This window comes from Podarcis liolepis, assembly GCF_965112155.1.
Source record: "Podarcis liolepis genome assembly, chromosome: 9".
Lineage (NCBI taxonomy): Eukaryota > Metazoa > Chordata > Lepidosauria > Squamata > Lacertidae > Podarcis > Podarcis liolepis.
Genome location: NC_139564.1, coordinates 75,592,478 through 75,617,744, shown reverse-complemented (window position 1 = coordinate 75,617,744; position 25,267 = coordinate 75,592,478). Strand labels below are relative to the sequence as shown.

Below are 25,267 nucleotides of genomic sequence, written 5' to 3'. Positions count from 1 at the left end.
CTTATGCACCACCAGTACATATTCAGGTACACAAACATTTTATGTCTCTTACCTCATTTAAATACTCTTGAAAACAACTCTGTTAAAAATAGTAGCTTGCAGTGAAATATCCTAACTTGTCCAAGGCCACCCAGTAACCCCCACAGCTAAAGACAAAACCCCAGCCCGACCTACAGCCTTTTACTGTCTCACCATAATATATTGTTGTCTCAGTTTTCGGGGGGGGGGATGGGGTGCATTAGTTGCCCTTGAGAAAGGACCATGTAGTGGAGAAAACAGAATTATTCTTTCTGAAGAGTCGTAATTATGCTTCAGGAAGTAAAAAAAAAGTAGCTGTTAATTCTGGTGATATCCCTGAGGGGCTGCAAATAGAGGCATATTCTCCCGTGTTTTCTTTTAATCTGCTGCCAGTATCACTAACTAACACAGCAGGAGTAACATTATTGCTTCATTAACAGCATGACTTCAGACTTCAAGTTTTCTGCATGGAAACCACCCAATGTTTCCTCTCTCTATTGTTTTTTAAGCCCTTACCTGTAATCATCCATTCCAACTTTTAAAAATATTTATTCCATCTGGGCTTTTTTTTTTTTTACAACAATCTCAAAATCATTATTGATGTCCCGATACAACAATTACACAATAGTAGCTGCGCCAGTCCTTATTTGACACTGGGGTTGCACCATTTTTTTTTTTTGGGGGGGGTGTTAAGCCCCGCCCTGCTGCTCTCATGCACCTCTTAGGCACAAGTTCTATGTAATCAGTACTGTTTGGCCATGATAATCAAGAAATGTTACTTCTTTTCCAAAATTGGTTTTAAACCATCCCAAATCTTGCATCCTCACGAGGGTATGACTTTCTTCAGTGAAATGGTCCTTTTTTACTCCCCCTTCACTTCTTTTACTGTTTTTAAGCATTAAGTTTTAGTTTGCAACTTTTTATATCTTATACTCTGCAAAGCACCAGGCACACGGATAATTCTATTCAAACAGAATGAAAATTTTAACTTCTCTGAGAGATTGTGTTTTGCCTGCAGCTTAATTATCAAATGTCAGTTTCTGGTGCTTCCTATTGCTTTCTTCCATAAATAACACGTGCCTGGGGCAGGAGTGTTTCTCATTTTTTTTAGAATTGGTAACTCCATCCTGGAGGAGGGGAAATGATTACATTTCCCTCCACCCCGCCCCCTGCAGAAGATTTCAAAATACAATTCCCCTATCTTAAACATGAATAAGAATTAAATAATTCATTCATAATACTGACATACCACCATGTCTCAAACCTATGCAGAGATATGCAGTTTCATGGTCTTAAAAAAATAGTAGCAGACCAGCCCTGTTCTGTCCTTTGTTGTCATGCTTATTAGATTGTTGAAATGATTCTTCCAGCAGTTGCTGAAGCCCTACCTAAAAGCCTAAGGCATATTGGACGGAGGCACTTGCACCTGCCCGTCAGAGCCAATTTCCACCTTCCTTCATGCTCCAGTGAGAAAATCCTCCAACCAGCCACACCCTTCCTGTCTGCACTAATCCAGTCATAGGAAGTTTGAGATGGAGGAATAGTTTCCCCTGGAAGAAATCCATGACACAGTCAGTTATTCAGCTCAACATGTGTCCTGTGTCTGAGCCCTGAAAGCTGAAGGGTTCGTACATATGTGTGTGTGTATGTGTTTCTAACGTACAGTATGTGTCAGGGACTGACCAGATGAGGAGGAGGGGTAGAGACTGCCAGCCAGGAGGCTTCCGGGCAGGAGGCAGATGAAGATGGCATGGACCCAGGTTTGTGGTGGTGGCAAACAGGGCACACCGCAGAAGAAGAAGAAAAGAGCTGGGAAATAGTGGAGGCTGAGGAACAGGAACAAGCTCGCAGATGCCCTAGTCCTGGACAGAGACAGGAGTCAGAAGTGGTAGAAACAGGACAGCAGATAATGGACACCACCACATCCTTCTCCGAGAACCAGGCTCCCCCTTCGTGTCTTTCATCGCCGGCCATCATAGGCAGCAGGAGGGGTCTGGAAGCGAGGAAGTAGCTGCTCGGCGAGGCGGCGCGGGCACTCGGAGCAACGGCTCAAGATTGAGGGAGAAAATTCCATGGGCCCCGTGTATTTCTCTTGATTTAAATAAAAGGACTGAAAGCAGCTCTCCGCGTCTGTGATTTCACTAGGCAGGTAGCCCAGTGAGCTGTTGACGGCACTCTCGTGACAGTATGTGTAAATAAAAATGGTTTGTTTTAATCTTCAGCATAGGCACCAACACTAAGGGGCCCAGATCCCTTTGCTCCCCCAAAACACTGACTGTGCCAAGCCACCCCAGCTTTCTTTGCCACTGCCACATGACAGCGCGAGTAAGACACCCAATTGCCCACCTGCCTTCCTCTCTCCCAGGTTGTCCCCTCTCCTCTCCTCTCCTCTGGAGGCCTCAGCCTTGACCCAGTGCCCCCTGAGCCCCCTGCCACGGGGTGAATTTGGCCACAGCCTGTTGGCGTCTGGGTGGAGGGAGGAGGGGATAGGGCATGGGCAAGGGAAGAAGGCAGGGCAGCCTCTGCTGGTCCTTACCCTGGGCTGTGCCTACTCGGCTCCAGCTTCCATCCATCCACCTGTCCTTCTGGCAGGGGGAAAGGTGCCCCCAAAATGTTTTATTCAAGTTGGCCCCACTGGTCATCAGTGTCCATACCTGTATCAGACAGCAACATGGCAGAGCATGAAGTATTTCATATATATGAACTACACACCTGGGGAGGTTGGAAGCTTTGGAGAAGTGAACCCTTTATTTCACGCAGAAGGAAAAAAACAACCCTCTGAAACACTGAGCAGGAAATGAAGTGGCTTTCAGATTAGGATGCTCACACAGTGCACAAGCCAGGCAGGCAGTTTTAAAAGAAAGAAGTCTGTAGGTCTGATACTGATGCACAAGGGCAAGCAGACTTAGTAGATATGCAGCACATGCCAGCCATTAGGACCAATGGTTGGGGATGGAGGCCGCCACCATGTTGGGTACTTCAAGCAGAGGGTGCTCTGGTATTTGTGTGTGTGTGTGTGTGTGTGTGGCATGGGATGACATAACAGAGGGAGTTCCCTGTCACCATGCATGGATTGGTTCAGTCCATGCATTGCTAATGTGGGGACAAAATGAGCTTTCTACTCTGTGATTGGCATGTGTTGGCAATGTTGCCATAGATGCAGGGAGAGGACTTGAAGTGTGCCTGCTATGCCCCCTGTAGTCTGTATTGCTGTCATTTTCTTCTTGGAAGCACATGGGATCTTGACTAAGGCTGCTATTTTACACTCACTTACCTTGGAGTAAGCCCCACTGAACTTAATGGAACTCCTTTTACAAGGGTCGCTCATTAAAGATTTCCCCTGACCTACTTCCAGTTATCGTAGGAGGATGAAACTGCACATGTATAATGATACAGCTCTCCATAGGTAACGTGGTAATTTGTAGCTCTGAACGCCTAACAGTTTCTCCGTTAATTGTACTAACGTGGAGTAACATCTGATAATGGAACCAATTGAAGCAGAGCAGTCATCAAGTTCCTGTACATGAAAGGGCGCACACCACGGGAGACGTTCGATGAGATGAAAGGAGCTTATGGGGAGGATGCCCCATTGTATGACGTAGTCAAGCACTGGCATCATTAGTTCAAGTGTGGTCGGACTTCAGTGGAACGGCTCCCATTCCTGGGCGACCGCAGTGCGTCATTGATGAAGACACCATCCGGCAAGTGGAGGCTGCCATTTAGCTGCAGGTGTCACCAATTAGCTGCAGGTGTCAAGATTAGAGTGGGCTCTGTAGAAAAAATCATCCATGATCATTTGCACATGGGAAAGTTGTCCACATGGTGGGTTCCCCAGCTGCTGCTGCCTTTCCAGAAGCAGGAACGAGTCACATGCTCACGGGTTCTTTTGGCCATGTGTCACAAAAACCATGATGACTTCTTCACCAGACTCATTACTCAGGAGGAAACATGAGTCCATCATTATGACCCAGAGACTAAATCCAGTCCAAACAATGGAAGCACTCTTCCTCACCACGTGTGCAGCCATCAGCGGGCAAGGTCATGTCCATGGTCTTTTGGGACCAATGTGGAGCAGTGAGGATGGATTTCCTGGCAAAGGGTACCACAATTACGGGGACATTCTACACTTCACTGCTGCAGAAATTGCGGAAGGCCATCAAAATCGAGAGGCGTGGTATACTGACCAAAGGTGTCCACATCCTGCAGGATAACGCCCTGGTTCACAACTTGCATGCTGCTCAGACGGAAGCATGGTCCCGTGGCTATGAAATTCTCCCAACCTTGCATCATGTGACTTCCACCTCTTTCCAACCATGAAGTTATTTTTGAAGGGCAAGCTTTTTTTGAAGGGCAAGCTGATTTCTGAGGTCAAGTCGTGGCTTCGGACGCAACCTGCCGACTTCTGCAGACGAGGTCTCCACAGCTGCATAAAGCGATGGGAGAAGTGTGTGACTCTTCTATGTAGAAATGGACTAATAACTGTGCCAAGTTTCGTTTATTTCAGTACACGGGAAGTACTTCAGGGGAAATCTTTAATGAACGCCCCTCGTATTCTGAGTATATGTGCATCATATTGACATTACATAAGTATAAGTGGCCACTGGTGTATCTGGGATCAAAGGACTGCTCTGCCTAACATGATGATTTTTTTAAAGTAAATGTGAAATAGTTCTGCAGTGCTTTTAAGTGATGCCTTCTCGCTTCTCCAGTCCATGGCTTCCCCTCTGTGCTGGTCTCTTGATTTCTGCCCACTGTTGGCAGCCTTAGAAAGCTCAAAATATGCCTGCTCCACGCTGTGGTCACCACAAGAGGAACTTGCACTTGTCAGAGCCCATTTCCACATTGACTGTCACGGCCTCCGTGCCATGAGAGGGTGGCCTTAATCCGGGCCATGGGTCAGCCCTGGAACCCTTTCTCAATGCCAGATGTGCCGCACAATGTGCTGAAAGAGAGAAGACTCCTGACCTCGCAATGACAGGCTCAGGCTGGCCGAGGGGAGTTTGCACTCTCCTCCCCCCCAGACTCAGACCAAAGACAGGAGGGGTCAGCAGTGAATGGAGAATGGAAGGCAGAAGGTTTAGTAGACTCTGGGGTGGAATAAGGTAGATCAGAGCAGGGTCACTGCATGGTAGGCAACCCCCCACCCCACCCCACCCCAAGAGACTGTTAGTCTCTAGCAGCAAAAACAGCTAAGGGTCTCATGGCTCCTTAAATACTAACAAACCTATTGTTTCTGCATCATTTTTAAACATAATCCTAACAGGCAGGCAGGCGGGCAGCTAAGCTTTCTCGAAGGCATGTGCAGAGTGTTTTCATGAGATGAGTTATTCCAGGCAACTTCTCTTTAGCACTGAGATGACGCTCTGTTTCACTTTTCTCTGTGGGGGCGGCGGTGAGGCTGAACATCGGTTGACTTTAATGGGGGATGCATCCCATTTCCCTCGGTCAGGTCAAAGATGCTTCTGGCTGCGTTGACAGAGAGAAAGAGAGACAGAAGGATTGATGATGATGATGATGATGATGATGATGAACTGAGCCAGTTGGAGGCAGTTTGGGTCCAGCCCGCCTTCCGCCCCCTCCGAGTCCCGACCCCGCACCCCACCCTCGGGTCTTCGGTGCTCCCCCGAGCTCAGGGATTGCGCATGCTCGCCCGTGGACGGGCGGAACCGCACCGCGAACTCCGAAGCAGCGCGACGTGCAGGGAGGGGGCGAGGCGACCGCGGCAACCCCGACCACCGGCCGAGAAGGAGGCGCCGTCCGGGAGGAGAGCGCGGGCAGGGGAGAGCCTCGTGGGGCCGGGAGAGGGGAAGGCAGCTCGCCTCGCAGCCCCGGAGCAGCCTCGCTCGCTCGCTCGCCCCCAGCCCAGCCCTCCCGCTCGGCCGTCGGGGCGAAGAGCCTCGGGGCCGGCGAGGGCGGGCCAGGGGGAGGCACCGCGAGGGCGTCGGCATGCGAGCGGCAGAGGAGGAGCGCCGGGCACCTGCCAGGGACGCGGGCAGCGGGCAGCAGCAGCAGGCGCGCCGGCGGAAAGGGGCGCGGGCGGGCGGGCGGCGCGCTCGACGGCGCTGAGGGACGGTCCGCCCGGGGGAACCGATGGGGCCGAGCGGAGCGCGCTGGAAGAGCCAAGCGGCGCCCTCGGCCGGAGGAGGAGAGCGGCGGCGCCGGTGGCCATGCTGCAGGCGCCCTGGAGCAGGAACGCCACGCTGCGCGGGCAAGCGGGCGCCCCCCCGACGCCGCGCTCGCGCGGGCTGCTTCCCGGCGCCACGGACCCCGCCGCGGCCGGAGCTCCTCCCGGCGGCCCCGCCGGCGGCGGCGGCGGCGGCGGCGCGCCCATGGTGGCGGCGGGCAGCCTGCTGTCGCTGCTGGTGGTGTGGACCCTCCTGGGGAACGTGCTGGTGTGCGCCGCCATCGTGGGCTCGCGGCACCTGCGCGCCAAGGTCACGCACATCTTCATCGTCTCCTTAGCCGTCTCGGATCTGCTGGTGGCGCTGCTGGTCATGCCCTGGAAGGCGGCGGCCGAGGTGGCGGGCTACTGGCCCTTCGGCGCCTTCTGCAGCGTCTGGGTGGCCTTCGACATCATGTGCTCGACGGCCTCCATCCTCAACCTGTGCGTCATCAGCGTCGACAGGTATTGGGCCATCTCCAGCCCCTTCAGGTACGAGAGGAAGATGACCCCCCGCGTGGCTCTGGCCATGGTGGGCCTGGCCTGGGCGCTCTCCATCCTCATCTCCTTCCTGCCCGTCCAGCTCAACTGGCACAAAGGCCCCGACCCGCGCGCCCCCGGGACCGCCAGCCCCGAGCCGGGGAGCTGGGGCAGCAGCAACAGCACGGCGGCGGCGGCGGCGCCGTCGGAGCAGTGCGACTCCAGCCTGAACCGGACCTACGCCATCTCCTCCTCGCTGATCAGCTTCTACATCCCCGTGGCCATCATGATCGTCACCTACACGCGGATCTACCGGATTGCCCAGGTGCAGATCCGTCGGATCTCGTCGCTGGAGAGGGCGGCCGAGCACGCCGAGAGCTGCCGCAGCGGGGGGCGCCTGGACTGCGCGCACCCTCTGCACCAGCCGCCGCCGCCGCAGCACCACCACTCGGGCCTCAAGTCGTCGCTGCGCAAGGAGACCAAGGTCCTGAAGACGCTCTCGGTCATCATGGGGGTCTTCGTGTGCTGCTGGCTGCCCTTCTTCGTCCTCAACTGCATGGTGCCCTTCTGCGACCGCCCCCCCGGCGACCCCGCCGCCGGCCTGCCCTGCGTCAGCGACACCACCTTCGACGTCTTCGTCTGGTTCGGCTGGGCCAACTCCTCGCTCAACCCCATCATCTACGCCTTCAACGCCGACTTCAGGAAGGTCTTCTCGCGCCTGCTGGGCTGCAGCCGGCCCTGCTCGGGCTCCCCGGGGGAGACGGCGAACCTCAGCCACGAGCTCATCTCTTGCAACCAAGACACCTTCTTCTTCCGCCGGGAAGGCGCCGTCACCGACGCGGACAGGATCCCCAGCCTGGGGGGCGGCGGCTGGGGAGGCCCTTTCGACGGCGCGTCCCAGATCTCTCCCGACCCAGAGGGCGCCACCGAGTCGGGCGACTGCGAGGGGGACCTTTCGCTGGGCAGAATCTCCCCCCTCACCCCCACGTGTCTACTTTAGGCTTCACCCCACTTGGGAAGAGCCTTTAGAAAAGGAATCCTTTGGCTTGGGGCAGACCCTAGTTGCGGCTGTCGATTATTCCTCTTGCCATTATTTAATGCTAACCTGCAGGAAGTTCATAAACCAGCAGTGAACGGGGAACAGAGAGAAGAGGAGGCATTCCAGTCCAGTGGACCGTGGGCTGAAAGGCTGGGCTTACAAGGCCGGTCCAGAAGTGCCAAGGGAAACTGACACGAGCGCATTAAAAGGACAACTGTCCTCTCAGAAGACTGCTGTTTGGCCACAGTTTGGATTTTACTCTGACCAAAGTCGGAAGGTGTCTCAAGCTACTGTTTTTCTGTTGTGTTTCTGCAACTCACACTTTGGTGGTTTTCTGTTTTGGGAAATGGATTTTCTTGCTCCTTCCTGAGAACCAAAAACATCTAAATTATATTGACAACCAGATTTGAAACTTGCAGATTTGAATCACTGATAGTTAATTGTCCAGCTGCTACATCTTAGATTGAATCAGGGCGGAAAAAGAGTTTGACACAATACTGGTCCTGAGAAAGTCCCCCTGAAATGAAGGAGGTATTGCGCTCAGGAGTGTTCTGGAGCAGCCTCCATTCATTTCAATGGAGGTGGTGCACTTCATTAAGGTGGCAATCCTGCTTTCCTGGGAGAGAGGCCCATCAAATTCAATGGGGCTTACTTCTGAGCTTAGTGTTTATTAGAACAATCTTATGCACACTTACCTGGGAATAATTCCTGTTGAATGTGACAGGACTTACAAGTAAGTCTGCAAGGAACACATCACCTCCCTTTGTGCCCAGGAATGTTCTCCTCTATGTGAACTAGCACTCAATACAACCTTTTTTTATATAAAATAAATGGTAAATTGTCCATTAAGGAAATAAGAATACTACTGAGGCAAATCTGACCTACTCATTTTAGTATTCATACAACGTCAAGGTTCAATATTTCTAATAAGAGTGACTTTCAGATGTTATAGCAATTGCTCAGTCATTTTTAGATTTGTAGTGTATATTACTGCTGCATTAATATTTCTCAGAACTATCTAAAGACATGAAAGTCTATAGCCTTTTTGTTTTTTAACCTTTTGGCATTTTCATTTTACATTTAGCCCTTAGGAGAGCTCTTAGATGAACTTCTGGCTTTAGGAGGGGCTTATATTCATGTTTTGAGAAACATTATTTCAGAGGGTCTGGTTTTTTTAATGTATTCTATTGATGTAAATGTTGGACACATATCAGCCAATATAAAGCACTTCTAAGCCCCACTGAGAGATTTAGGCAGCCGCCCCAAACTCCCTTGAAAGTTGTTGTAAGTAAGTATGTATAGGGGTTGTGCGGTTGGGCATGTATTTAATTTTCTTATTAAGATATATGGGAATTAGCAGTTATTAACTTTAGCTGTGTCAGACCCATTATAAACAATTCCAGCATTATGTGGAATATAATTGGTCTCAAGACCATGAATTAAGGAACAGTTTTTTCTGTACCTCTGTGGGAGTGATTCCTATTACCCACATTCATCGTCAAGTTTCATGGTGCTGTTTTGTGTATATGAATCGTGTTTTATTGTAAGCCACTCTGGAATTGTTTCTAATGGAGAATGTGATCAAAATATTTAAAACAAGTGAGTGAATGATTAAATAAACATTCACACGACTGAGCTGCAATCAGATACATGTTTACTCTGAAGTAAGTTTCACTGTAGGACCACAGTTAAAGGTACTCAGAAGTAACTCTAACTGAAATGAAGAGTTGCGCCCTTCTGAGTGAGATGGTTGTTGGCCCATAAGTGGTATACCAAAGTAGCATGAATGCTGTATATTTTTTAAAAAATAAAATAAAAGCACAATGCCCACTGTTCATTTGCCACTGGAAGTTGTGCTGTGTGTTAATGTGTGTTAAGACTGATTATAAATAAGATTAATCCAACAGTGTTCAAATAGGCAGCAATGACAAACCATATTCTGGAGAATATTTAAACGTCACAAACCTTTTGTGTCTGCAGCACAATATTTATAGTTTAGTACCAGATACTAGCAATTTATTTTGAGAAAATTAAGTGAGGGAACCAAATGCTGTTGCAGAAATAATAGTCTTGCCTTAAAGCGGCACAAAAATCTTAAGTCATTAATATTACAGTTGTATATCTGCTTATATGGTAATCAGCTGGACTGAATTCATGGTGACAGTGCAAGCCACACTTGTATACTCAGAAGTAAGTCCTATTGATTTCAATGGAACTTACTCTCAGGTAAAGGTGACTAGGATAAAGGCCTTAAAGTGTGTAACTATTTGTGCAGTATTTTCAGTTTTACTGTCTTTTAAATTTTCATTCCTTACGTGATTCAGAAAACAGTCTTTTTTCCTTTTTTTAAAAAAACTGCTCCAAGTAGTTGACGTGCAGGATATATAAAGGTAAAGGGACCCCTGACGATTAGGTCCAGTAGCGACTGACTCTGGGGTTGCGGTGCTCATCTTGCTTTATTGGCCGAGGGAGCCAGCGTATAGCTTCTGGGTCATGTGGCCAGCATGACTAAGCCGCTTCTGGCGAACCAGAGCAGCGCACAGAAATGCTGTTTATCTTCCCACCGGAGTGGTGCCTATTTATCTACTTGCACTTTGACATGCTTTCGAACTGCTAGGTTGGCAGGAGCAGGAACTGAGCAACAGGAGCTCACCCTGTCGCAGGGATTACCCGTTGCAGGGATTCGAACCGCTGACCTTCTGATTGGCAAGTCCTAGGCTCTGGTTTAACCCACAGCGCCACCCGCATCCCTCTGCAGGATATATGCTTTCTGCCAAAGAAGGAAAATGGAAGATATAAAGCTACACAGAACTTTCTGTGAGGCATAATGGCAGATATGTAGCAAGGGATATTTTGAAACCCACATGTATCATATTTTATAAGTCAATATTAAGTGCGCAGCTATCTTGAAGGAAATAGGGGCTGTGAGGATCCTGCTCCCTTGAGAAGGTTCAGGGCCTTTTTTTTTTTTAAGAATATTTATTAAAGTTTTTAAACATTAAATTCACATATAACACAATACAACAAACAAAAAGCAACAAAAAAGCACAAAAAATAACATATAATAACAAACACATCACAAAGTCAAGTGTCCAACAACCATCTTTTCTTAAGCTTTTAGACTTCCTCACATCTCCCATTCCTGCGTTCCCAGTTATAGAGTTATAAACAGCAATTTATCACCTTATTTCAATTCTTATTTTGTAGCTTTCAAATATTATGTCCCCGACTTTAAACATTTTTATCAAATACTTAAATACTTAATTTAGACATAATGTTGTTCCAAAGCTTATCTTATTTCTCAAATCTCACTTAATCTCATGTTTCTTTCAACTAAGTTGCTGATGCCGTGTTGTTTTCAGTCCTGCATCTTTCTTAACACTCATACAATTTACAATGTTTTTGTAAATAGTCCTTAAACTTTTTCCAGTCCTCCTCCACTGCCTCTTCTCCCAGGTCTCGGATTCTGCCAGTCATTTCTGCCAGTTCCATGTAGTCTATCAGTTGCATCTGCCATTCTTCCACGGTGGGCAAATCTTGGGTCTTCCAATGTTTTGCGATAAGTATTCTTGCTGCTGTTGTTGCATACATAAAAAAGTTCCTGTCCTTCTTTAACACCTTCTGGCTGACAATGCCTAAAAGGAAGGCCTCTGGTTTCTTAGGGAAGGTACACTTAAATACTTTTTTAAACTCATTATAGATCATTTCCCAGAAGGCCTTCACTCTCGGACACCAGAGGTGAAAGAATGTTCCTTCAGTCTCCTTACATTTCCAACATTTGTTATCATGCAAGTGGTAAATTTTTGCGAGCTTGACTGGAGTCATGTACCACCTATATATCATTTTCATAATGTTTTCTTTCAAGGCATTACATGCCGTAAACTTCACACCGGTGGTCCATAACCTTTCCCAGTCAGCAAACATAATGTTGTACCCAATGTCCTGTGCCCATTTTATCATGGCTGATTTAACTGTTTCATCTTGAGTATTCCATTTTAGCAACAAGTTATACATTTTTGACAATACCTTAGTCTTGGGTTCTAACAATTCTGTTTCTAGTTTCGATTTTTCCACCTGGAATCCTATCTTTTTGTCCAAGTTAAAAACCTCTTTAATCTGAGCATAATGTAACCAATCTCGCACTTTATCCTTTAGTTTCTCCAAACTCTGCAACCTCCAAGTATCTCCAACTTTTTCAATTATTTCCCAATACTTCCCAATATGAGTAACATTAGACCAATATGAGTAACATTCTTTGAGCATCCCACCTGTAGCCATCTTTGAACTTGAGTTACCTCAGTCTAAGCTCTTAGTTACTAGGGTCACGGGCGGCGCTGTGGTCTAAACCACTGAGCCTAGGGCTTGCCGATCAAGGTTAGCGGTTCAAATCCCCGCGATGGGGGCTCCCTCGGCCAGTAAAGTGAGATGAGCGAGTGGACTTAACTGTCAGGGGTCCTTTACCTTTACCTTTAAGCTTTTAGCTAACAAGGTATTATTGTTGGGGCTTCAGCTTGCCCCCCCCCCCCCGTAGGGAGAGGTGTCCTGGGCCAAACAAGTGAATGTGGTGCTGTACCTTTTAAAAAAGGCAGCCACCCCTCTTATGGGCTGGAGGTTCTGCTTAAACAGAGCAGGGAGAGGAGCAATAGCAATGTACTCATGGGGCTCAGAATGGGCATTGTTAGGAACCAGCTCTATGCTTCCTGGGGCAATGACAGCAGTGGGCTGATCCCTCCCCTTTGGCACATTTGGCACCTCCCTTGCTCCCCACATGGCTGGCTTCTCTTGGTCCTGCTGGGAGAGATGGCTTTGTGGGTTGGGAGGGGCCTGTGGGGGGGGGGGTTCTTGGGGCTCAGTGGCTTGTGCTCCACTCCTCTCCTTCACAGCATTCAAGGTCCCCATTCTAGCAGCAGCGGAGGGCTTGTGTGACTGGCAGATATTCTCCCCTTCCTCTTCTTTCTCTTGCAATGGCCAAGGGTGGGCTGGCTAGGGGCTGCCTGTTCAGTCTTGATATCCACCCATCCTGGTTCTGGTGGGATGCAAAGAGGTGACATGGTTGGTGGAATAGCACCCTGGGCAGGTCCCTGCATGAGTCTTGGTATAACAGGGCTGCGCTAGGGCTGTAGGAAGAGTCTTGCTGGCCAATGAAGTCCAGCATGTTTCCCAGTGGCCAAGCAGTTGCCTACAGGGCACCAGCAAATGCAAACCAAACACATGCCTTTCCTGCCACAGATATTCAGAGGTCTGCTGGCTCTGACTGTGGAGGGAGCACGTAGCCATTGTAGCTAGAAGCTTTGCTCTCCATCTTTTCTGCTGGAGACACTGCAGAATCACATATAGACTGTAGCATTGCTGAAGCTATGCAGGTGTTGTCTAAGTCAGAAGTTCAGATAGTAGCTAATAAACATGCCCTATTCACCATCATATGCTTTTAATACCCCAATTATCTTACCATTGATCACTGACTAAGTCCCACTGCCAATAACTCATTGAAAATTTCCATTTACCTTCTCCATGCTGTGTTCCCTTTTATAGTAGTTCCCCTCCCAAGAAGGTAAGGGAACTTTCAGTTAAAGGGATGTTAAAAAACTAACTATCCTACAATGTGTTCCCAAGTGTTAAAAACTTGTTTCAGCAGCTGCATTACATGAAACGGCATGAAGCACGTGCTTTGATATGACGCGTCCACTCTTTGTGGAGGGAGTTGAATCCTATAGATTGATAAATCCGGTCTCTCTCTTTTAGAACAGCCAAAACATTCAGCCAAGGCAAGACCTGAGACAAGGAGAGAACCTTGCTTGGATAGGAGCAGCTGCTCAAGGGTGGGGCAGTCCCTAATGAATAGTGACATTCTTAAATTGAGAAAATAATGATGCTGAGGGCCTTTGAATGGATTTGACATACTTCCATGGGAATGTTACCTCCCATATGTCCTTCCTGACATGTGCATGCTGGCAAGTGGTGATGCACAGGTACGCCCAAGGGACACGTGTTGGAATCATTAACTGAGAGCCATGGCCTGCCACGGAAAAACTGGGTCTTCTGAGACAAGGCCTTAGCAATGAGACAGAGATAGGAGAAGCCACTCTGGTGAACTCCAGATACTGTGGAGGCTGGCCCCGCAAGACTGATGGTGTGATGCTGTGATTGTGAATGGTTGTAAGTTGCCCTGAGTAGTACATAACAGAAATGTTTATATATATAAAAAGCAAAAGGAAAATATTTGGAAGGCCGAATAGATCACCCCTGCCCGGTAGATCACACGCTGACACTTCCAAAGAACTCCAAAGACTGGTGAGGCAGCAGTTCCCTTTTTTGGAGTAAGCTGACTTTTCCCTCAGTGTTGCTTGTTCTGCAATCTGCTTAACAATTTCCCCTTGAAGAGTGATTTCTACTGCATTGCCAGGAACATGGTCTGCCCTTTTCAGGAACTTTGGATTCTGTTGGCTGATTTCCTGTCTTCCAGGATGGAGGCGGTCTTTGGTGCTGTGGTGTCATTTTGCTAGATTATCAACAATTATCACTGGAATTCTTTAAGGGTTCTGAAGTAGGCAGCCCCCAGACCTGGTGGCTTGTTAATCTGGACTGTTAATAAGTCCCAGGATCCAGTTTTTTCTCAAGATGGGTGAGTCACCTCTGGACTGGAAATAAGCAGAGGCATTTTCAAAAAGAAAAGGGAAAAAGGGAGTTGTCTCAGCTCATTTCTGGACCAATTGATGGCTAGACGCTTGCAAACCTCCAGATCCCTTGGTGTCAAATGGATAATCATAACTAATTCAATTAACTACAATGAGTTTCTTCAGTCCAAATCCCATGCCCTCTGATGATTAATATTCCACTACAGTTTTTTTCTAGAGGCACAGACACAGATCTCCTAAGCAATCTCCTAAGCACCATTAATTACTATGCAGACAAATTTTCTCTTTTCTTACCTTCCAGATCAATCAGTTCCTAAGACACTTCATTTCCAACGGATTTCTCTCCCCTCTCCTCTCCAGCTTCCCTGCATGTGCACATGTATGGTATATGCAGTGACAAGCACTTTGATGTGTGCAAATATGGCTCTTTTAGATGTACACATAAACCTGTGCATGTGTGACACGGTGTATATGGGGGACTCTTTGGGTGAACTTGAGGTGTGTGGCATTTCTTCATATTGTGACTCACCAATGATCTTTGGGAGGAAAAATAATTTCACTGCAATGGCACAATCCGATGATAAAACCTGACTCTTTTAATAAGGGCAGAAACAAGCTTGTTTTAAATACAGATGGCATTAAATGAAAATAGAGCTTTCGCTATGTCCTGTGTTCTCACAAATCACCTACAATACATAGCCAGCCCAGCTATTTTAAGAGCCTTGTGCTTGTTAAGCACATCTCAGAATAACTAAAGGTAGATTATTCCACATGGGTGGAAAATAACATGCAGAAGAATTCTGCTCAATTATTTTTTAATTGAAAGCATTTTGAGGTAAAATGTGCAAATAGAGTTCAAACCAAAGCAACTGACCTGAGAATTCAAAAATGGGATAAAGTCATTTTTCAAGCACATCCTTTTAGCTTTGAAAAACAGGCTTTAAGGAAAGCATTTTAAAAATATACATACAAGGTCTACCCAAGGCCTGCCCATTTCCATCCACAGTAGCTGACCAGACCAGCAGCTGAATGTAACTGGCAATGGGATAACACCGTCCTGATGACAGCAACCGAGTCTGGGGGGATCCTCACTTTGCTTCCTGGCACAGCCAGTCCTGTCTTCTGTTCTGTCTGAAATGTGGAACTGTGGCTTAGTGTTGTTTCACTAAGCAGGATCTGAAAGCATGGTTTGAGTCTCGTTTCAGATCCTGGTTATTCAATTGAAACTACACCTCAGCCCACTATTTTTCATGTAACAGGAAACTGGTTTAAAGGGACTGAGATTGCAGTCATGTAGTTGTAACCCTAATGGTTGGGGAAGAGAGTGTCTGGGGCTGAACACTCATCCCTAGCTTAAGAAATCAGGAATAAACCATGGTTTATTAAGCCAGAATTGTTGCATCCAGACCAGTTCTGTGCCATCCAGAATCCTGCATCCTGGATCTTCAGGACTTTTTCTGGTTTCTTTGTTGAGTGAATTCACATTTTAAAAAATAAAAAAAAAATAAAAATTGCTGTACAGGTAGTGTCAGGTGCAGAAGGGTGAATCTGTGTAAACGGAAGCTTCAGAGAAGGAACTGGGATGAAAAAGGAGAAACTGAAATGAGACACAAAATTGGGAATGCGCACTTTAGAGTTTCGTAGACTCAAATTACATGCTAAACAGAATCTTGTGATCAGTGGGGAAAGGGTTAGGCAGCCTTTCTCTACTTGCTCTTTATTTGCTCTGACTGCGTATGCTTTCTAAAGATATTTTATTTTAAAAAATCCAAGGCAAGGCAGGCACCCTGCCCCACTCAGCAGAGTCCCCGTGCAACTCCTTGCATTCCGCTGCTTTGGCTGCCTTTCGACAGCTTCATACAGAAAACACACAGAAGGTGAAGGAAAAATCTGGCGTGTTGGCAGGCTTCACAAGTCTGGGTGCAAATAAGGATCAGCGCTACTTGTCAGAAAGAACAAAGCACCAAGTGTAACAGTTTCCCTAAATCAATAGGCATTGATGAGTGATATCAAAAGCTTTGAAGAAAATGGCTTCTGCCATATTTATTTGCTGACCTTCAGGAAAGCATCTGTGGGAGAAAGTGCAACATCAGATATAAAATTTGAGAAACAGAAAGACCAGCTGCACTGTGTGTGTGTGTGTGTGTGTGTGTATATATATATATATATGGGGTGCGTGTATGTGAGAGAGAGACTTATTTAGGCCACGTTGATTTATGAAGGCTAAGTATTACTGGTAGGATTACTGGTAGCATTTTCAGCAGTTCCCCAATCTGCATTTTATGTATTGCAGTGTTATTCTACTGTTGCAGGAAGTGAAAAATAAAATGCTGGTTCAAAGCAAGACTTTCTCTCTTATCTGTTACATAAACATAAGCAGCATAAAGTTTAAGAATTGTAGTTCTTTTCCAGGGTATGGATTTAATTGCATCATGTTAAACATAGGGTTCACATTAATAATATCATAAATTTTTGGGGAGTCACCCCCTCAGTAGCACTTTGGGGGAAATGAAAAGGACAATGACAAGAGAAGGTTTGCCTGGTCTATTTCTTGGCTGACTTCAGGGTGATGTCTGTTCAGGGTGAGGGATTGAGCTGTCTCCCCCTCAGCAGCTTTCTTCCCTCTCCCCAGTGACATCCCTCAACTAATTCTTTTAACTAGGAAATTAGCCCCATATTTCAGCTGTGCAACCAGGCCTCTCATCTATAAGATGAAGCAATTTCTTCCCCCACAACCAAGCATAACCTCCTCCAACCCATGTTTTCCTAAATATCATCTCAGCATGTAACAATGACATCTATACATTCAGTACTCTTCTTGTTTCACTACTGAGGCTTATGTGAGGAAAGAATCAATGAGGTTAGCTTCCATGGTGTCAGTAGCGGGACTTAAAGCATCGACGTGGGCCTGTACAGCCACCGGTCCAAGATATTTTAGCACCTGAGGTGAACCACGACATGGTGACCCCCTCTCCACCAGGAAATAAGGGGTGAATGAAGATCTACATCAGGAACAAAGGGGGAATAAAGATCTACCCTGGGATCTGCTGCCCCTGTGCTTCCTGCCGCCCAAGGCAGCTGCTCAACTTGCCTCATGGGTGGGCTGGCCCTAACAGCAGCTTTCTTCAGCTTGGAGCTTTCCAAGAGATAAACAGCTCAGGACCACAATACCTCAAGGACCACCTCTCCTCATATGAACCAGCCTGGACCCTGTGATAATAATCTGAGGTGCTACATTATGTGCCTCCTCCACAAGAGGAGGACAACGTGAGAATGGGCCTTTTCTGTGGTGAAATGCTTTCCCCAGAGAGGCCCACCTGGTACCTTCCTTACATATCTTTAGGAGCAAGGTAAAAATGTTTCTCTATAACCAGGCCTTTGGCAAATTAAGCTTTCTTCTGCATAATATATAAGAAAGCCCTGTGTCCTTTATTTACAAAAAAATAACAAACCAAAGCTTGTCAAAGTCATTGACTGTTAATGGAGCCAAAGGCAGGATTTTGGACCTTCTTTCCATCCTGACACTTCTGGGTATAGGATGGTATATTAATAAATAAATAATAATAATAATATTATAATCTGATTGGCACCCCTAATTTTAAGGTCCCCCCCCCGGAAGCTTTAAGGTTATGCTTGAAAAGTATGAACAAGAATTATGCACCACATTTCTCATACGCAGACACTCATTAGGGAATGAGGATTGGTTCAGACTCTATAGCTGAAAGCCCCATGTCCATTGTTGCTTTAACAATATAATACAAACACATTAACAGACCATGGGCAGGCTTTTGGACCTTCTTTCCACCTTAAAATCTGAATGGCACCCCTAAGTTTTGAGTCACCTGAGTTTTCTTGCACATGTCTAGAGTTGCTCCACTGCCCCATCACTGACTTCTTGCCATCACATAGAGTTTTGTCCTAAGCTTAGTGACTTACCCTCAAGCAAATTTCCATAGCGTATTTTGTAAAATTAATGTCTCACAAAGTGGCAGGTCTGAGAGATATAGGCCCAGAAAGTAGCAACCTCATATGTTCAAAAGCATGTCAGGTGGTAGGGAAAATGATATTGGCTTATGTTGCTCATTTTTAAAATGAGTACTTTTGCAAAGTGGGCCTTTTGATTTCTGAGAACTACCAGGACTCAGTGTTGTTGCTTCGTGCATTTATAGAATGAGAGAGTTCTGTCGAGTTCATCATCTTTCCAGGTATTTCTTTCAATCATTTCTTGGAACAGCAGTGCAGGGAGAGGAGTGCTTGACTTTCGCTTCCCCTCACAGAATGTCCCCACTGAAGCTGTTTCTCCTTCTCAAAGCTGATCTTCACCTCACTGCTGAGCTTGGCGGCAGACAATTCTCTGCATTTCTCTCCACAAGGGCAAATCACTGGAGGGGGCGGGGGATAAGCACCTCACCTCCCAGCACTGTTCCTATACTCGAATCCTGAGTTCCCCACAGCTTCGTTAAAGTTAGAAACATAGGGAAATCTACCCACATTTATTTTGGCCCTCAGCTGATTCTGTCATGTTGGTCAATAGATGGGGAATGCTGAGTCAATAACTTTAGAACAGTTTATAGATCTGCGTGGAGCACTAGCTGTCTGAAGGAAGACAAGGAAAGGAGGAGAGCAGCTTTTGATGCTTCTTGGATCTGAGGAAAGATCCTGGAAGGCAAGTTGGAGCCCTGCTATGGCCAGGGATCCCCCCCTCCCTCACGCAGCAGACTGTTTTAAAGCAGGAGGGTCATGGCAAGACCCGTTTCTGCGCTGGCTGCTTAGAATTACTGTCTTGCCTTAGCTGATTGTGTGGAAACTTTAGAGAGCCCCCCCCCCCGCCCAAAGGTGTTTTTATTCAGCCTAATTAATGAAGATAATGGCTTTCAAAATGTCATATGTAATAATATCCCCAAAATGTGTTAGCAGTCACATCTAGCAAATCCACCGAAGTAATTCCACAGATTAGTGATCACATCTTTTCCCACTTTTGCAATGCGTTAGTTTGCAGTCCAATGCAGCACTTAACGTCCTGAATCATAAACCGGGTAGATACCCTATAGCAGTGTTTCCCAACCACTGTTCCGCGGCACACTAGTGTGCCGCGAGATGTTGCCTGGTGTGCCGCGGGAAAAATTAAAAAATTCGAAAGATTTTTTTTTTAAGTCAAATTTTCGATTGGGGCGCCGTCACTAGATGACCCCTGGGGTTCCCTCCCTCCCTCCCGCTCTGCGCCTCCCTCCTCCTCCTCCGGGGAGGCCCTTCCTGGCTCTCGGCCAAGGCTTGGCGGCTGCCACTCACTCACTCGCTCGCCCACCCGTCCCTCCATCCCTGCACCCGGCCTCTCCCCCTCCGTCCCCGGCGCGGGGGCTGCCGGGATCCGTAGTCCCCTCGCCCTGGCGGGCCGGGCGTTTTGTTTGAAGCGCTCTTCTCCCGGCCATTGAATGAGCGCAGCGGCGGCCGGGCAGGCAGGGGCTCTTCCGCGCAGACCCCGCGCTGCCTGCCTGCGCCCCCGCGGAGATCGGGCGGCAGGATGGAGCCCGGGGATCCCCGCGGAGGCGGAGCGTCGGAGGCGGAGGCTGCCCCCCAGGTAGGGCTGCGTCGGGGGGGTTTTATTTTTGCAATGCTGCATCCGCGCTGGAGGGGACGCATCGGACCGCGGGGAGACCCCTTGGCGTGCGTGCAAGGCAATGCATGCGTGCAGGCGTTGCATGGAGTGCAGTGCAATGCAATGGCAACGCGGTGCCCTGCATGCATGCATGCAACTTCCACCGGCGCTCCGGACTTGGCAGGTCAGGGGGGTCCCCAGTGGGTGGCAGAGAGAGCCGGGAGGGCGAAGGGGAGCCGGGGGGGAGCAGCGCTGCTCCCCGAGCCGAGCCCGGGGGGAAACTTCGGCGTCGTTGCGCCGGGTGTTGGAAGCGGAGGCTGGCGGGGGCCCCTCACCTGCAAAACCTGGTCGCCTCTCATATATTTTGTGCATTGCATTCATCGCCCGCTTTCTCCTCCAAGGAGCTCCCGGGGGCGCGTGTGGTTCTCCCCGTGTTATTCTCGCAACAACAGCCCTGCGAGGTGGGTCAGGCGAGTGGCCCAAGGGAGCACCCAGGGATTGTCCTGGCCAGGTGGGGTGATTTGAACCCTGCTCTCTGCCCGGTCTTCGTCCTCATTTAGCCCCCACATGTGCATGACTGTGCATGACTGAGGTTTTCCCCCCTCGTCTTGGCTATGGTGTGAGTCTGTGCTGTTAATTAATGGGGTTCTGCCTTCGGAGAAGATGAGCCAGCCCTCAAGGAGGTGATTATGTAATTTGCTAGCAATTCATGTCCCTCCCGGCGTGACGCTGCGCGCTGACGTCACGGGGCTGTAATGGTGGTGTGCCTCGAGATTTTTTTCATGAAACAAGTGTGCCTTTGCCCAAAAAAGGTTGGGAAACACTGCCCTATAGATCAGTGAATTTCTAGCAAAAAACTCTTTTCTTCAAATGAGGGACAAAGTTTACAAATGCTGGAATTCTTCTCTTGTTTGGATTAAAATCTGGCCCAGTGAAGAATTAATGGTTTCCCTGGCTGGCTAATGTTTGGTTCTTCTCGTGGGGAATTTGGGAGCGAAAGATGCAGCTGACAGAGCTGTCAGTATACCTCATATTTAGCTGCCAAGGTCCCTATAAGCATTTCATGTATCTCAAGTTGCAGAAGGTGCCTCTGCATGATTCCCGGCAATTCTGCATTTCCACTATAGCCTCCAGCCCATAATGTTCAGGAAAGCACCACCCCAAGCCTCCAGAGAGAATTTCTGGCAGCCCAGGGGGCTGAGGAACTCCTGGAGAAAACTGGTTGCATGAGCGACCTTTTGCTCTCACAACTATATGCTATAAGCCAATGGATGAAAGCTCTTTTCTACTGCCTAAATGCATCAGGAATGCCACAGATAGGAATGCAGTCTTTAAATATTGAAGAGATAATAAAAATTCATGAGAGTAATTCAGTGAAACTGTGAGAATATCTGAATATATTTTATATATGGCAATCTAAAATAAGCATATATAGAATAAGTCAGGAGTTGTTTCTCCCCCTACAGGCTTTTTATAGAGTCCTAAATGTTTTATGTTGGTAATAGCTATTATTCTACTCTGGACAGTTTGAGGTTTATCTGTTCCTACGTTTATGTAAATAGCTCCTGCATACAGTGCAAAATTTTGCAGTGGATAGAGACTGATTGCCAGGCCAAATGTTTTGCAAGCTGGAATGAGGCACAGAGTGCCCCAGCAAATAACTGATGGTCAAGGGCCCATCTCCTTTCATCAACAGCATCCCTTGTGAATTCCAAGAAGACAAGCCCTTCTCAAACATCACCTACAATGCCTGCATTCACTTACCCAAGGCCAGCCGAAGACATTTTGTTTCTGGAGTAAAGTAAAGGACCCCTGGACAGCTCAGTCCAGTCAAAGGTGACTATGGGGTGCAGTGCTCATATTGCTTCAGGACAAAGGAGACGGCATTTGTCCACAGACAGCTTTCTGGGTCATGTGGCCAGCAGGACTAAACTGCTTCTGGAGCAATGGGACACTGTGATGGAAACCAGAGCACATGGAAACGCTGTTTACCTTCCCACTGCAGCGATACCTATTTATTTACTACACAGGCATGCTTTCGAACTGCTAGGGTGGCAGGAGCTGGGACAGAGCAGTGGAAGCTCACCTCGTTATGCAGATTTGAACCTTCCGATTGGCAAGCCCAAGAGGCTCAGTGGTTTAGACCACAGCACCACCCACTCCCTTCTGGAGTTAAGGACAAGGTGGTACCCCCCCCCTTACAAGTACCAAAGCTGACTGGTCTAGCCAGTGCTTTTCCCCCTTAAAAAAATGTCTAGGGGTACTCTCAATTTGACTCAAGAAAGTCACCATTTTATAGTTCAAATAGGGAAAAATAAATCAGCAAATGGACAAAAGTACAAAGATTCACAAAATGTTTAGCGGTGTGCGTACCCCTGCGTCCCCCCAGAAAAAAAGCACTGGGTCTAGCATTACTTTACTGCTGCCAATGGAAAAGCAGCAAAGTAGCTTAGGAAAAGCAGAGTTATGTGGCAACTCTGAAGGAAAGGTTGTGTGGCAAACAAAACTCCAGCACCAGGCTGCCTTTCCCTTCCTCCTGGCATCAGCTGCCTGAGGGGACCGACTCACATTGCCCAATGGCAGGGCCGACCCTGGTCTCGTCTTAGCAAGCATATTATGAGATTGTGCCCCACACAGTTCTGTGGACTACTGAGAAAACGTTGCCGTTTATGGCCCCATCTGCCCTATGGATTTTAAGCAGCACCATATCACTCAGAACAGCCACGGCTTCCCCCAAAGAATCCTGGGGGGCCGCAGAGTGTGAAGGATGCCAGTTGTCGTTTGGAGACCCTCTATTCCCCTCACGCAGCTACAGTTCCCAGGGTGGTTTAACACCCAGCCTCTCTTCCTGGGGAACTCTGGGAAGGTACTCATAGGCCTCATGTAGCGTTTAAAAATTCCGATCAGGCAATTTAAGGGCACAATCAGCAAGCGGGAAGTTCTGCCATGCAATCCTAACTTAAATTAATCACAGCTATGTAAGGCCATAGCAGTATTCTTGCAGGGCACCCATTCATTCAAAACCCATTCAGAAGGGATGAGGACTTTGGCCATGGGGTGTGAACTCTTTCTCTCCCCCCCATCCCCCTCTGAAGCTGCTATTTGGCAAAAGAGGGGGCCGCTAGTGGCGCCAATTGCGCAGCTTTGGGATGGTGCGGGAGTAAAAAGTTAACTGACCCCCTCACCATCATCCCAGTACTGAACGCCTCCATCAGCTGACAATTTAAAAGTATAAAAAAAAACAACCACTCACACTGTAAGCTTATCTATTAAACGGTTAAAATAGCACTATTTTAAAAGCATTTAAAGCATTCCTATCCAGTTAAACCACTTTCATGTGTTAAGTGGCAGTTAAAGGTTACCTTCTGCATCTGTTATACTCACAGAGCTCTTGAAAACAATGTTTTCTTGGAAACTGTTGTATTTTAGTCCCCACATATATTTTTATATCTCTCTATCTCTAATAATATTTTTATTTCTAATTCTAATTGCTTTACACACCAAAGACCACAGTGCAGAATATCTCCATAATTTTCTTTTCCTTATACAGTACATGAAACCGATCATCATCTTTTTTGACCAACTCTTATTTTTATCAGCATTTGGTAATGCTGAGAGCCAGATAACAGGCTGGCCAGATATATTTCAGTACTTGCCGTACAGCTTCCTCAGCCCCCCCCCCCCCCCGCGCATACATTAATAGACACAGAGGCATGATCTCCAACAGAATGTTCTCTTTGCAACACTCACAAAACAAATATACCTGAGTTCCATTTTGTTGAACCAGGCCATGAGATTGGGGGGGGGGGGAGAGATTGTATTTAAAAGATTGCAATGACACAAAACTAAGTAGCTTTAATTAAAAGGACTGGAATGCCCTATGGAAGGCATGGTCAGCTAGCAGAGGGTCCCTTCTGTCTCATGTTATGTTACAGGACACCCTTGAAAGCTGTCACCTGGGGATCTGGAACACAGTGCCATCAGTATTTTGACGACATGCCACTCTATTCTGTTGGAATCGGGAGAGGCTGGAAGCAGTGATGGACTGGAAGGGGGAGGCAACAAGCTGAGGCTAAGTCCTGATAAGATGGAAGTGTGCTGAGTGGGTCCCATGTCCAGGAATTAATTGGGTATGTGACCAGTTCTAGGAGGGGTTGCACCCCCCCTTGAAGAACCAGCTTCATAGTCTGGTCCTGGATTCCAACTTGTTGCTGGAGTCTCGAGTGGCATCTGTGCCTAGGAGTGCTTATGCCTAGACTGAGACTGCTTTGCCCACTACAGCCATTTCTGGAGCAGGAAAAGTTGGCCTCAGTTGTCCATCACTGAGAAGTATGAACAAGTAGTGCAAGTGGAAGGTCTCTCAGGGATGGACAACTGAGGGGGGCGGGGAGGGGATACTAGTGCAGAATGCAGCCCCTGGGTCAGTCAGCAGGGCTGCCAATGAGACCGTGTCACTGTTCTGGAAAGAACTGCCCTGACTGCCGATGAGCTACCGGGTCCAATTCAAGGCGTTGGTACAGCATTAGCATTTAAGGTCCTAAATGGCTTGAGACCCAAGTACCAAAAATAATATATTCCCCAATATTAACCCACCTTGGACCCTACAATAAGCAGGTGAGTCCTTCCTTGGTGCTGGTGAATTTGTTTCCATCATTAACTTTCTGGGGGAATTTGAAAACATTCCCTTTTACCCGTGGCAACCCTAAGATCACTGGATGGAAGAATACTGTTAACTGTACCTCTTTTTAGAAGTTGTAACTATTTTTAACTATTTTTAACATGGTGTGTGTGTGTGTGTGTGTGTGTGTGTTTGCCACCCAGGGCTCCTTGGGGAGGAGGAGTGCAATACAAATTTAAACACATTAGGAATGGGGAGCATGATTTCAGCCTTAAAGTCTTGGTTTTATCAAGTCCATGTCTGACTGTCACAGTAACTGAATGCAAAACCAAAAAGTCTTACTAATATAAGAACACAAACAAATATATTATGGCATGAGCCTTTGTGGGCTAGAATCTGCTTCATTGGGTGTGTCAAGTGTTATCTGCAGCCGTGTGCATATAAACACACATGCAGACACACACCAGGATGGGGTGAGGGACACTAAGACATGAAGTCAAAGACAAATGAAATGTAGGAAGTACAAAACACTGGCAATTCAGCTGTCGTCTGGATGCATGCAAAGAATGCACAATGAGCTTTCACAACTGCAGAGTCTTTTAAAGTGTCACTAAATGCCTTGCTATTTTTTCCTCCAAAACAGAATAACACGGGCTGGAAATAATTTAAAGGTGTGTCAAAGGAAAAACAAAAACAGGAGAAAACACGCACCATACAAGTA

General features: G+C 47.4%; 1 protein-coding gene and 1 long non-coding RNA gene across 2 annotated transcripts; one reads left to right on the top strand and one right to left on the bottom strand.

Moving 5' to 3' along the window:
- Positions 1-6,095: 6,095 nt before the first annotated feature.
- On the top strand, positions 6,096-9,541 carry DRD5 (dopamine receptor D5). Its single transcript, XM_083460218.1, has one exon. The coding sequence runs from the start codon at positions 6,186-6,188 to the stop codon at positions 7,656-7,658; it is 1,473 nt and encodes a 490-aa protein (XP_083316344.1). The 5' UTR covers positions 6,096-6,185; the 3' UTR covers positions 7,659-9,541.
- Positions 9,542-14,909: 5,368 nt separating this feature from the next.
- LOC310686758 lies at positions 14,910-21,992 on the bottom strand. Its single transcript, XR_014516096.1, has 2 exons — positions 21,693-21,992; positions 14,910-15,929 (listed from the first exon to the last, which is right to left on the bottom strand). It is a non-coding gene; the product is annotated as an uncharacterized lncRNA (long non-coding RNA).
- Positions 21,993-25,267: the final 3,275 nt, after the last annotated feature.